The 14,637-nt window shown below is 20.2% G+C and overlaps 4 protein-coding genes across 4 annotated transcripts; all 4 read right to left on the bottom strand.

The window, feature by feature from the left end:
- Window positions 1-1,158: 1,158 nt before the first annotated feature.
- PY17X_0200181 (PIR protein) lies at window positions 1,159-2,334 on the bottom strand (the record flags this gene model as incomplete). Its single annotated transcript, XM_022955945.1, has 3 exons — window positions 1,159-1,245; window positions 1,331-2,194; window positions 2,320-2,334. The coding sequence occupies 3 exons, from the start codon at window positions 2,332-2,334 to the stop codon at window positions 1,159-1,161; spliced, it is 966 nt and encodes a 321-aa protein (XP_022810921.1).
- A 2,315-nt stretch (window positions 2,335-4,649) lies between these two features.
- On the bottom strand, window positions 4,650-5,675 carry PY17X_0200211 (PIR protein; the record flags this gene model as incomplete). Its single annotated transcript, XM_022955949.1, has 3 exons — window positions 4,650-4,715; window positions 4,802-5,542; window positions 5,661-5,675. 3 exons carry the CDS (start codon window positions 5,673-5,675, stop codon window positions 4,650-4,652), a joined length of 822 nt encoding a protein of 273 aa, XP_022810922.1.
- A 2,475-nt stretch (window positions 5,676-8,150) lies between these two features.
- PY17X_0200241 (PIR protein) lies at window positions 8,151-9,276 on the bottom strand (the record flags this gene model as incomplete). The annotated part of the gene is made up of 3 exons (XM_022955956.1): window positions 8,151-8,216; window positions 8,293-9,123; window positions 9,262-9,276. The coding sequence occupies 3 exons, from the start codon at window positions 9,274-9,276 to the stop codon at window positions 8,151-8,153; spliced, it is 912 nt and encodes a 303-aa protein (XP_022810923.1).
- Window positions 9,277-11,668: 2,392 nt separating this feature from the next.
- Window positions 11,669-12,815, bottom strand: PY17X_0200271 (PIR protein; the record flags this gene model as incomplete). The annotated part of the gene is made up of 3 exons (XM_022955960.1): window positions 11,669-11,755; window positions 11,840-12,679; window positions 12,801-12,815. The coding sequence occupies 3 exons, from the start codon at window positions 12,813-12,815 to the stop codon at window positions 11,669-11,671; spliced, it is 942 nt and encodes a 313-aa protein (XP_022810924.1).
- Window positions 12,816-14,637: the final 1,822 nt, after the last annotated feature.

Below are 14,637 nucleotides of genomic sequence, written 5' to 3' on the forward strand. Positions count from 1 at the left end.
TAATTGTATATGCTTCCTAAATTTAACATATTTCAGTATTATTTATTGGTATAGCATTTTAATAGTTTATATGTATAAGTATATAATAATAACGCATTATATCTATGATATTATTTATAATTATTAAAATAAAATATGATATTGAATTTTATTAATATATTTATATTTTTTCTTTTAACTATTTAAAAAATAATTTATTTGTGCCTCAAAACTATAAAGTTTAAAAATTAATAGTTATTAATCTAATATTATACCTTTATTGGAAATAAATTAATGTATACAGAACGATTTATATTATTTGATTTTAAAACTTTAGCATAAAATGATACTAAATACAATTGAAAATTAAAAGGATAGTATACATATATCTATAATTCATTTTTTTATTAATATGTACATTTTTATTTTATTACTAAAAATATTAGATACATAAAATATATTTTATAGATATCGTTGTATTGTCGATTTTATATCGATATGTATGAATCTATATCTTATGACTATCTATTATATATTGGTAATATGTTTAATTAACAATAAAAATATTCCCATTAACCTGAAGGTATATTGTAATGTAGATGAATATTCAAAATGATTTTTATTATAATTCATATCCAATTTCATATATAATATTATTATACTATTCGGTTATCAAAATACAATTTAAATTAAAAAAAAATGATACAAATAATTTTTGCTAAATAAAATGTTTTATCAAACAAAGAAACATATTATGTTATGCATAATTCAATATAATTATGATTAACAAGCTTTATATAATAAATAATTATGATATAGAATAATATTAATTGATATATGCAACATAGACATTTTATTTTAATCATATAAAATCGCCATGAACACTCTATATATATTATAACTTATGAAAAAATGGGATGTGGCCTTTTTCATATTAATGGTTGTACCCATTTTTTGAGTGCATATTTGGACTTCAGCTCAAGATTAAACATACGGGATGGCACATATATTTAATTAGTGTTCAAATTATAAAAAATTAAATAAAGATATAATACTTAGCCCTAACCCCAATATGGGTTCCATAACATAAAACTATATAAAAATTATGCAAAAATTATTTATTTCCCAATAGACAGCTTCTTAACATATATTAATCATTATTAATTTTCGAATCATATATTAATGATTTATTCTCTTCTTTATATTTTTTATTTTTTCTCTTAATTTTTGTTTTTGAAGTCGTTGCCGAAATCCAAATAACGAATACTAATATAAAAATGTTAAACGTATTATATATTTCCTAAAATTTGCATATATAATGAAAATAATTTTTAAATTCCATATTATTTACCTTATACGAAATTCCTAAAAAAATTGCTATTGCACCAAATATCGATAAAACTATAAATAATTTACTTACTAGAGATGATTCTGATAATGTAACCTCAGGAAATTCCCCAGAATATTGTCCATATTCTGTTCCATAAGTTTTTTCAGAAGTTTCTTCAGAACAATTTTCAGGAATTTTTTCTGTTTCTATCGTTGGAAGAGATGAAGATTTGCAACACTGAGCATCATTACATTTCTTTATTAAATTATCATAATCGGTTGATAAAGTACACAATACTTGTTTATATGAACTGTCATTATTGCTATTATAATCCTCGTAAAGTTTTTCATATTGTTCAACAAATTCTTTAGCTTTTTCCGAATAGTTTGTGCAATTTTCCTTATTTTCATCATATTCAGTATACATTTCACATAACGATTTAAATGCTTTATAAAATTTAGGTACAATTTTACTATCCATATTCAACACATCATTTTTTTTATCTAAAAGTTTCTTATGATTATCATAATCAGTTAATTCATTTATTCCCGTCTTATACTTATCATAATGATATATGTAATCACTATAAAACTCACCTATATTGTCTTTTTCTTCACTTTTGCCAAGGTTTAACATATAACTTAACCATATCGAAATGTAACCAACAATATTGATGTTATTTCTTGCAGGAGGGGATAATATACCACCATCCTTATAAAATTGATCCAACAAATATAAACATCCAGCACTTATTTTATCGAAATCACTTTGACATTTCTTATTATCACAATAATTATTTAAAATATCATCATCGCCAAATTCAGGGATTCCATTACCTTTCAATTCATCGGAAATCGAGTTCCTTACCTCCTGGAACTTTTCACACTAAAAAAACATTTAAAAACAATTAATAAAAATTCGAATTATAAAAATAAAGTTTAATGGTATTTATATGTAATACAATATAAAAAAATGTAAAGGAAACTATTATTATTAAAAAATGCATATACCACTTCCTTATTCATTATAATGGGGTTTTATTTTTGATTTGTAAATTGATTATAGGCATATTCTTTTATATGTACTGCACCAAATGTGTGACGCAAATGTTTTAACCCAATATATAACAGCTGTCTGTAGTTAAATATATTATATGTTTTTCAATAATTAAATTAATATGGAATAATAAAATACTATTATTACAAAGAAACGTTACATTTTGTTTATGATAATTACCTAAATTACCTTAAATAGAGGGATGCTTAATAAACTTTTGATTAAATATATGATGCATTTTATACAAAAAAGACTATTATTAATAAAATATGGTATAACTTTATTATAAAAATTAATATAATTTTATAATTAATTTAAAGTATGTTTGAACATAGAAAAGGAATATATTTATATCTTATGTTTTGATCATTGTCCTTCAAAAATTTAAATACTGTATAAATCTAAAAAGTTAAAAATTATATTATTACTATAATCCTTAAAATATATAAATAGTAATTTTTTAAAACATATTAAATAATTATACACTTTTTTCTAATACTATATACCATGTTTTATTAAAATTATAGTATTTTCAAATTAAGTTGCATTGTTTCCTTTCTATGCAATTATATAAATTTATATTGTTTTTAATGAATGTAGATAAATTCAAAATTTATTTTAATGTGCTCAATAACTTTATTTTTATTCCTATATACTTCAATTTAGAAGTATATCTTATTCGGCAATTTAATAATATATTTTGTCATATTTTCCATTCTTTAAAACAATTTGCACTGAACCCGTACCTATAAGCTTAAATAAGTCTTTTAATGCATATTATTTTAAAAATAATGCTTAGTAAATATTAAACATATATACCTACTGATGATATTTTAAAGTATAATAGAAAACTATGTTTAATTAGGTTGTTATATTACCTTTAAGAGGAGAGAGATAAGATATATTAGTCATTTTAATATATAAATTAAATTGAATATTCACTAAATGTTCTACATAATTCATTTTATTTAATACATTTTATTGTATAGTTATCAATGTATATACATTCATATAATTTGTTAAAAATTCTATATTTTATTAATTCTACAAAAAACTATGATAATATAATATAATATAATATAATATTGAATAATAAAATGATATTTAGTATTAATTAAGTATTTAACCCTTTCTCCATTAATCCATATTTTTAGAATATAAAACTAAAAATTCCAAATTGAATAATTAACAAATATATAATGTATTATTGTCTTTTCGATAAAATTAATATTTAATTATATGAAGGTTTCACAATAAAACAATATTTTAATATTAACTATTTATAATTTCTATATTATATGTATAGGCATATAATAATGCATCATATCTATAATATTAAACTTTATTAATATACTTATATTTTATTTTTTAACTATTTTAAAATATAATATATTTATACCTAAAAATATAAAGTTTAAAAATTAATAGTAATTAATATAATGTTCTACCTTTATGATAAATAAATTAAAGTGTATGAAGCAACTTCTATTAATACACGAAGATAATAGTAACTACAATTACAACTTCAAAAAATGTTAGAAGCATAACAATAATTTATAGATTACGTTATATTGTCGATTCTCGATCGATATCCACGAATCTATATTTTATGATTATATATTATACATTAGTAGTGTGCTTAATTAACATTAAAAATATAATCATTAATATGAATCGAGTTATAATTATATTCTGATAATAAAATTATTATACTGTTCGGTTATAAAAATACGATTTAAATTAAAATCAATATGTCACAAATAATAAGTTTTACTAAATAACATTTTCATTAAATAAAGAAACATATTATGATATGCATAATTCAATATAACCACATATTAACTTTTATATAGGCAATTATGATATAGCATAATATGAATTAATATATGTAATATAGTTATTTTACTTTAATCATATTAAATATATATTAACACTTAATTATATATATTATAACTTATGAAAAAATGTTATACAACCCCATTTATATTAGCTTATCCCCATTTTGGGTTGAATATTTGGGAATCATCTCTTGATTAAACATACGGGATGATACATATATTTAATTACTGTTTAAATTATAAAAAATTAAATAAAGATGTAATATTTGGCCCTAACCCGAATATGGGTTACATAAACACAACCCTGACCCACAACATAAAAACTATATAAAACTTATGCAAAAATTGCTTCGAAATATACAATTTCTTAAAATGTATCAACCATTATTACTATTCCTGGAATAATTGCTACTCTTCGAATAATATATAAATGATCAGTTTCTTTTTTATTTTTTTATTTTTTCTCTTAATTTTTGTTTTTGAAATCGTTTCCGAAAACCAAATAACGAATACTAATATAAAATGTTAAGAAGCGTACGGTTGTTCGTTAATGTTTACATATATATAATATATTTTTTTTTAATTCCTTATTATTTACCTTATAAGAAACTCCCAATAAAATTGATGCTGCAACAAATATAATTGCAATTGTAATTAGTATATTTTTTGTTACTGAACTTCGTGGACAAGCTACAAGTGGTGAGGAATTAATACATGCAGCACTATATATATTTTCAAAATTTTTATAATCATTTGATAAACTAGACAATAGTTGTAAATAAGAACTTCCTTTATTAATATATAAAGCATTTTTAAGTTTTTCATATTTTTCAAACAATTCTCCAGCATTTTCTAAACATGGCATGCATTCGTAGTCTTCTGCACCAATTTCACTATACATGTTACATAATGATTTAAATGCATCATAAAAATTAGATATATCTTTAATATCGATATCCATCGATTTTATTTTTTTTTTTATAATATCCTTATTAATCTTATTACCACTATCACTATCAGCATTTATTTCCTTATCATAATGACTATTTGTTATTACATGATTAGTATAAAAATCGTTTAATGTGGTAGTTCCATTTTGTTTTTTTTGATTTAGTATATAACTTAACCATAAAATAGCATATTCCACAAGTTTATTACCCTCTAAATGTTCATCCTCAAAAATTTTTAGTAATGATATAAAAGTAGAACTAACTTTGTTGTTATCAGTATCACAGTTATCTTCAGGACAATACAAATTAAAAACACCCATAGAAATATATTCTCTCGAGTTGTTTGGATCAGCAAAAACATAATTTTCAGCCGCATTAATTATTTCACACTACAAATATATTTTACGAATTAAACAAAAAATGTATTAATATAAATGTTACTATAATTAAAATTAATATAATTTATAGGAATGCAACATACGAATAATATAAGAACATGATATATACCAATCCCTTAGACATTATAATGAGATTCTGTTATAATTTGGAGATTATGCAGGGTGATGTTATTTATATATAATGCATAAATATTTGTTGTATTTATTTAAGCTCTTTACATAGCAGTTATCTTTCGTTAGACATATTATTCTTAATTTTAACTTCATATAAAATAATAATACATTAGTATTACTAAAATCCTATTATACTTATTTTATGACATTTAGCTAAATTATCTTAAATAGAGGGTTGCTTACACACTTTGCCATATGTATATATGATGCATTTTATACAAAAAATACTATTCTTACTAGCATTTGGTATAACTTTATTATAAAAATTAATATACTTTTATAATGAATTTAAAAAATATATACTTATACACATGCTTTAATATCCAAGATAAATGACGTCATAAAACTTAAATGATGCACAAATATATATATTTAAGAAAGTTATTATTATTAGAATCCTTAAAGTATATAAATAATTATTTAATAAGATAGACTAAATACTTATATACTTGTTTCTTATAATATATAATACAGTCTTTTCTAAAATAACACTTACAAAATAAGTTGAATTGTTCCATTTCTATGCAAAATACATAAATTTATATTGTTTTTAATGAATGTAGATAAATTAAAAATTAATTTTAATGGGTTAAATAACTTTATTTTTATTCCGATATACCTTATTGGATAATTTTATAATATATTTTACGCATAATTTCCACGGTTTAAAACGACAATTATCACTGAACCCGTATTTATAACCTTAAATAAGTCTTTAAGTTCATATTGTTTTTAAAATCATACTTAGTAGAAATTAAATATTAACATATAAATAACTATTATGTAAATTTTAAAGTATAATAAAAACTATGTTTGATTAGGTTATTGTTTTACCCTTTAATAGGAGAGAGATAAGATATATTAGCCTTTAATATATATATTTATATAAACATTTGCTAAATATTATACATAATTTTATCTTATATATTCTACTGTTATAGTTAATGTATATCGTTCAAATAATTTATTAAAAATTCTATATTATATTAATTCTATGGTAAAACAGCGACAATATAATATGCGTTAACATGTAATAATAAAAGGAAATTTAACGTTGAGTTGTTAGCCTTTTCTTTATTTATCCATTTTTTTATAATATTAAACCACATATCCCAAATTGAATCTTTAACATATATATAGCATTAATACCTTTATAATGTATTGTTATGTGTCTTTTCGATAAAATTAATATTTAATTATATGAAATTTCCACAATAAAACAATATTTTAATATTAATTATTTGTATAGTATTTTATTATATTATATGTATAGGCATATAATAATAACGCTATTCTATCTTTCATATTATTTATAACTATTAGAACAAAATATAACATAAATTTTATTAATATACTTATATTTTGTCTTTTAACTACTTTAAATATATATTTCCAATTTGTATATACTTCAAAATATAAAATTAAAAAATAAATAATGATTAATCTAATATTATACCTTTATAGTAAATAAATTAATGTATATAGAACGATTTCTATCAATATTAATTAAAACTTTAACATAAAATGATACTATATATAATCGAAAGTTAAAAGGATAGTATGCATATATCTATAATGTAATTTTTTATTAATATGTATATTTTTGTTGTATTATTAAAAATGCTAGATGCATAAAATGTCTTTTATAGATAACGTTGTGTTGTCGAACATCGATTGATATTTTATGAATCTATATTTTATGATTGTCTATTATATATTGGTAATATGCTTAATTAGCAATAAAAGTATTATCATTAACCTGAAGGTATATTATAATGTAGATGAATAATCAAAATGAATTTTGTTATAATTCATATCCAACTTCATATATAATATTATTATATTGTTCAGTTATCAAAATACGATTTAAATTAAAACAAATGATACAAATAATAAGTTTTACTAAATAAAATGTTTTATCAAATAAAGAAACATATTGTGTTATGCATAATTCAATATAGCTATGATTATCAAGCTTTACATAATAAATAATTATGACATATCATAATATGAATTAATATATGCAATATAGACATTTTTTTTAATCATATAAAATCGATATGAACAACCAATTATATACATTATAACTTATGAAAAAATGTTATGTGGTCCTTTTCATATTAGATTATGCCCTTTGTGAGTGCATATTTTAACTTTTGAACTTTATTTCCTGATTAAACATATAGGGATGATGCATATATTTAATTAGTGTTTAAATTATAAAAAATTAATACAATATAATACTTAATCCTATCCCGAATATGGCCTTCACAAACACAACCCTGACCCACAATATAAAACTATATAAAATTATGCAAAAATTACTTATATCCAAATACAATTTCTTAACATATATAAATCATTATTACAATTCCTGAGATACCCATTACTCTTCGAATCTTATATTAATTATCCATTTTATTCTTTATTTTTTTAGTTTTTCTCTTAAGTGTTGTTTTGGGGTTCGTTTCCGAAATCCAAATAACGAATACTAATATAAAAATGGTAAACATATTATATATTTTTTGATAATCGCGTAAATTATTTATAAATTCCTTATTATTTACCTTATAAAAAATTCCAAAGAATATTGGTATTGCAACAATTATCGATAAAACTGGAATTAATTTGTTTGTTACCGACGAACTTGATGGTGTAACTTTAGAACTCGTTTCAGAATTTTGTGTTGTTTTTATATCTGAAAGTAGCGGAATATCGCTACAATTGTCGTTAATTATAATACAATAATTTTTAAAATTATTATAATCATTTGATAATGTAGACAATACTTGATAATAGGCGCTATCTTTAGTATTATTAGGATTGTTAAGTTCATTATATTTGTTAACAAAATTTTTAGCATTTTCTAAATATTTCTTATCTTTTCTGTCGCTTGCACTAATTTCAGTATACATGATACATAATGATTTAAATGCATCATACAATTTAGGCACATGCTCAAAATTAATATTCAACAATTCATTTTTTTTATCTATGATTCCCTTATAATTTGTATATCCTGTATTAATTTTTAATTTATCACTACAATCATTACCACTATTATCACACTTAATATAATACCTATTTTTTTCTATATAATTAGTATAAAAGTCATTAAAATTCTTGATTTTTTTATCATTTTTTAGGTTTAGCATATAAATTAACCATATAATAATATATTCAGCCATGTTGATATTATTTTTATTTTTCAAAAGCAATTGGTCGAACAACCATAGACAAGCACCATTTATCTTATCGATATCAGTCTTACATCCTGTTTCCTCTGATTCTCCATTAGAGCAATACTTCTTAATGTTCCCTAAACTATTAATATCATTCTTTGTAGATATGTTTAATTCATCGGGTAAAAATTTTCTCAAGTTATCAAACCTCATACACTAAGAAAACATTTTAAAAAGTATAATAAAAATATATGTTAATGAAACTGTTATAAAATCAAATTTAATAAAATTTATAAGTAATATAACATCGAAAAATATAAGGAAAAGCAAATTTTATTAAAAAAATTTATATACCAGGGTATAATTCATTGTAATTTTATTTTTTTTATAATATGTAGATTATGTAGCATCATATTATTTTATATTTTTTACGCTTAATAAATGACAAAATAATTGAACTAAAATATAAAATTATCTGTAATTGATCATGTTATTATCATTTTTAATATTAATTTAAAGATAATATGGAACAATATAATAACTTTATGGTAGTTAGATAAGCTGCCTTATTTTGGAGTTGTTTAATACATTTTTTACCATATGTATATAAATATAATTTTACATAAATTTTTTCCTTAATAACACGCATATGAGCACTATTATAAAAATTAAAGCAACATTGTAACGAATTAGAAATATATCTTCTTATACATATGCTTTAATATAGAAAATAAACAACGTCATATCTTTTGTTTTAATAAATGGTACCCAAAAACTAATATACTGAAAAAATCGAAACAAATAAGAAACCCATTATTACTATAATCCTTAAAAGTATATAAATAGTTATTTAATACGATGGATTAATTTTTTATAACTTGTTTCTTATAATATATATAGTTTTTTCTAAAATTATAACATTTATAAAATAAGTTGCATTGTTCACTTTTTTAATTGCATATACATAAATTTATATTGTTTTATTTAATATATATCCATTCGAATTATATTTAACATTTTCAATAACTTTATTTTTATTCCGACATATTCCATTTTAGAAATATACCTTATTGAATAATTTTATAATATATTTTGCGTATCTTTTCCATTCTTTAAAACAACAATTACCACAAAGCCCACATTTATAAGCTTAAATATGTCTTTGAATGTAAATAGTTTTAAAAATTATACTTAGTAAATATTAAATATATAACATATAAATATTTACTAATGAAATTTTAAAATATAATATAAAACTACGTTTAATTAGATTGTTATATTGCACTTTAAGAGGAGAGAGATAAGATATGGTTTCTCTTTAATATATATATTTATATAAATATTCTACATACTTAATTTTATCTTATATATCCTACTGTTATAGTTAATGTATATCATTCAAATAATTTATTAAAAATTATATATTTTATGAATTCTATGGTAAAACAATTATAATATAATACGAGTTAGTATGGAATAATAAAATGACATTTAATACGAATTGAGTCTTTATCCTTTTCTCTATTTATCCAATTTTTTAGAATATAAAATTACAAATCCCCAATTGAATCGTTAACAAATATATAAAAATGATACCTTTATAATGTATTATTATGTGTCTTTTTGATAAAATTAATATTTAATTATATGAAGGTTTCACAATAAAACAATATTTTAATATTAGTTATTATTATACATTTACCTAGTTTATATATATATATATATATGTATAGTATATAATAATAACGCATTATATCTATCATCTTATTTATAATTATTAGAACAAAATATGATATGAAATTTTATTAATATACTTATATTTTATTTTTTAACTATTTTAAATATAATATATTTCTAATTCATATATACTTCAAAACTTTAAAGCTTAAAATTAATAGTGATTAATCTAATATTATACCATTATTAGAAATAAAATAAAGTATATAAAACTATTTCTATTATATGAATTTAAAACATTAGCATAAAATTATACTATATATAATCGAAAGTTAAAAGGATAGTACGCATATATCTATAATTTAATTTTTTATTAATATGCATATTTTTATTGATTATTAAAAATGTTAGATGCATAACATGCCTTTTATAGATAACGTTGTATTGTCGATTCTCGATCAATAATTTATGAATCTATATTTTATGACTATCCATTATTACAGTTCAGTTGAATAACATGATTTAAATCAAAATAAATATAATACAAGTTATAAGTTTTATTAAATAAAATTTTCATTAAATAAAAAAACATATTATAATATGCATAATTGAATATAGCTCTGGGTTAACAAGTTTTATATAATAGGCAATAATGACATAGCATAATATGAATTCATATATAGTCAATATCTATATTAATATATACAATATAGACATTTTATTTTAATCATATAAAATCGGCATGAACACACAATTATATATATTATACTTTATGGGAAATATGGTATCTGGCCTCTTTCATATTAGATTATTCCCCTTTTGGCTGCATATTTGGACTTTTGGACTTCATCTCGTGATTAAACATACGGGATGGTATATTTAATTAGTGTTCAAATTATAAAAAATTAATACAATGTAATACTTATCCCTAACCCGAATGTGGGTACTACAAACATAACCCTGACCCACAACATAAAACTATATAAAAATTATGCAAAAATTATTCATTTCTAAATAGACACTTTCTTAACATATATAAATCATTATTACATTCCTGAAATAGTACTACTCTTCGAATAATATATTATTGGTTCATTCTCTTCTTTATATTTTTTAGTTTTTCTCTTAATTTTTGTTTTTGAAATCGTTTCCGAAATCCAAATAACGAATACTAATATAAAATGTTAAGAAACGTATATTTTTTTGTTAATGTTTGCATATATATAATAATTTTTTTTAATTCCTTATTATTTACCTTATAAGAAATTCCTAAAAAAAATGCTATTGCACCAAATAATGATAAAACTATAAATAATTTGCTTGCTGTCGACGAGCTTGATGGTGCATCTTCAGAAAGTTTTTCAAGAATTAGTTGAGAACTTCGTTCAAAACTTTGTATGCATTTTTCTGGTTTTTCTATCGTTGGAAGAGGTGAAGAATTGCAACTTTGAATATCATCATATTTCTTTTTAAAATTATCATAATCAGTTGATAAAGTACACAATAGTTGAGTATATGAATTGTTTTCAGTAATACTAGTATCTTGCTTAAGTTTTTTATATTGGTCAACAAAATTTTTGGCATTATTCAAATATTTATTGCAATTTGGCTTCTGTTTATCAAATTCAAGATGCATCATACATAATGTAGTAAATGCATTATATAATTTAGATATATCTTTAATATTCATATTCATCAGATTTTTTTTTTCTATAAGTTCCTTATAATTACTATATCCCGTACCCTTCGCTATAGACACTTTATATTTATTATCACCCTTTACATATGAATTATAAAAAAATTGTATACTGTCGTTATATTCATTTTTTATTAGGTTTAACACATAACTTAACCATATCATAATGTAATCAACAATATTGATGTTACTTTTTGCAACAGAATTAAACACAGAATTATCCTTAAAAAATGCGTCAAGCAAATATAAACACCCAGCATTAATTTTTTTGAGATTATTATCACATTCGTTACTATTACAATACTCTTTAAAAATTCCTTCATTCATAGTAAATTGATAATTCCCTTTTGCGTCCAAATTATTGGAAAACGAATTCTTTACAGAAAGGAGTATTCCACACTAAGAAAGTATTTAAAAACAATTAATAAAAACGCGAATTATTAAAATAAAGTTTAATGATATATATAATACAATATCAAAAAATGTATAGGAAATTATTATTATTAAAAAATGCATATACCACTTTCTTATCCATTGTGATCAAATTTCATTTTATATTTGTAAATTGAGTAGAATCATGCTATTTTATATATGCTGCACCAAATATGTGACGTAAATAATTTAACCCTATATATAACAACTGTCTGAAGTTAAATATATTATAAGTTTTTCAATAATTAAATTAATATAAAATAATAATACAGTAGTATTACTAAAATCATATTATACTTATTTTATGACAATTAGCTAAATTACCTTAAATAGAGGATTGATTAATACTGTTTTGATTAAATATAGATATGATGCATTTTATGCAAAAAATTTTATTCTTACTAACATACGGTATAACTTTATTATAAAAATAGATATACTTTTATAAATAATTTAAAGTATGTTTGAACATAAAAAAGGAATATATTTATATTTTCTGTTTTAATGATTGCCCTTCTAAAACTTAAATACTGTATATAACTAAAAAATAAAAAGTTATATTATTACTATAATCCTTAAAAGTATATAAATAGTTATTTTTTAAGATATATTAAATTTTTATATATTTGTTTCTTATGATATATACCAATATTTTATTAAAATTATAACATTTATAAAATAAGTTGCATTGTTCTCTTTTTAATTGCATATACGTAATTTTAATATTGTTTTTATTTAATATATATAAATTAAAAAATGATTTTAATGCATTAAATAGCTTTATTTTTATTCCTATATATTTCAATTTATAAATATATCTTATTAGGTAATTTTATAATATATTTTGCACATCTTTCTCACGGTTTAAAACGACAATTAGCACTGAAACCGTATTTATAAGCTTAAATAAGACTGTTAATGTATATTGTTTTTATAATCATACTTATTAAATATTAAATATATGACACATAAATTAGTATTGATACAAATTTTAAATTATAATAGAAAACTATATGTATTAGATTGGTATATTGCACTTTGAGGGGAGAGATAAGGGAAGTATGTTTTTTTAAGACAAGAATGTAGTCATATAAGATTTATTTATTCTACATATTTTAATTATATTTTCTACCTTTAAAACTTTCAATTAATGTACATAATAAAATTAATCATTAATAATGACTTAGAATTATTTTCTAAATATATAGTTTGCTTTTATATTTTATAATAAACTATATTTTTAAGTAAACTATAGAATTATTAATATTATTTTGCTTGGTAATGTTAATTCTAATATTATCGCATGAATACATACTTAAATAAATGTTATAATATTTCATTTGATGTTTTGTGCATATAATTTTAATCTTATTACAAGTTTAATAATATATATCAACGTATTCGAATCAAATAAATTTAATGATTTGTTCGTATTTAATACGTTTATCTATTTTTATTGCTATTATTATGTTTACTGTTATATCACTGTATAGTACAATAATATAATTAATTCACTCAGGAGGAATACTTTAATCCAATTAGTATTTTTCCTTGTTTCATTGTTTTAAATTATAGTATTTATAACATATTATTTAGCAATAACAATATATTTGTGAATTTTATATATACAATAACCTAATAAAAATATTATTAATTCAAATTAAATTAATTATTACATACCATTATACTTTGCATTAATATGTAATTGTATATGTTTCACAAAATTAACATATTTCAGTTTTACTCATTTATAAAATATTATATATATTATAACAATAACGTTAATTTTATATATCAGGTTGTTTATAATTATTATGGCAAACTATAACATTAAATTTTATTATATACTTACATTTTATTTTTTAACTATTTTAAAATATAATTATTTATACCTAAAAACTATAAAGTTTACAAATTAATAGTGA

Source organism: Plasmodium yoelii (assembly GCF_900002385.2).
Source record: "Plasmodium yoelii strain 17X genome assembly, chromosome: 2".
NCBI lineage: Eukaryota > Apicomplexa > Aconoidasida > Haemosporida > Plasmodiidae > Plasmodium > Plasmodium yoelii.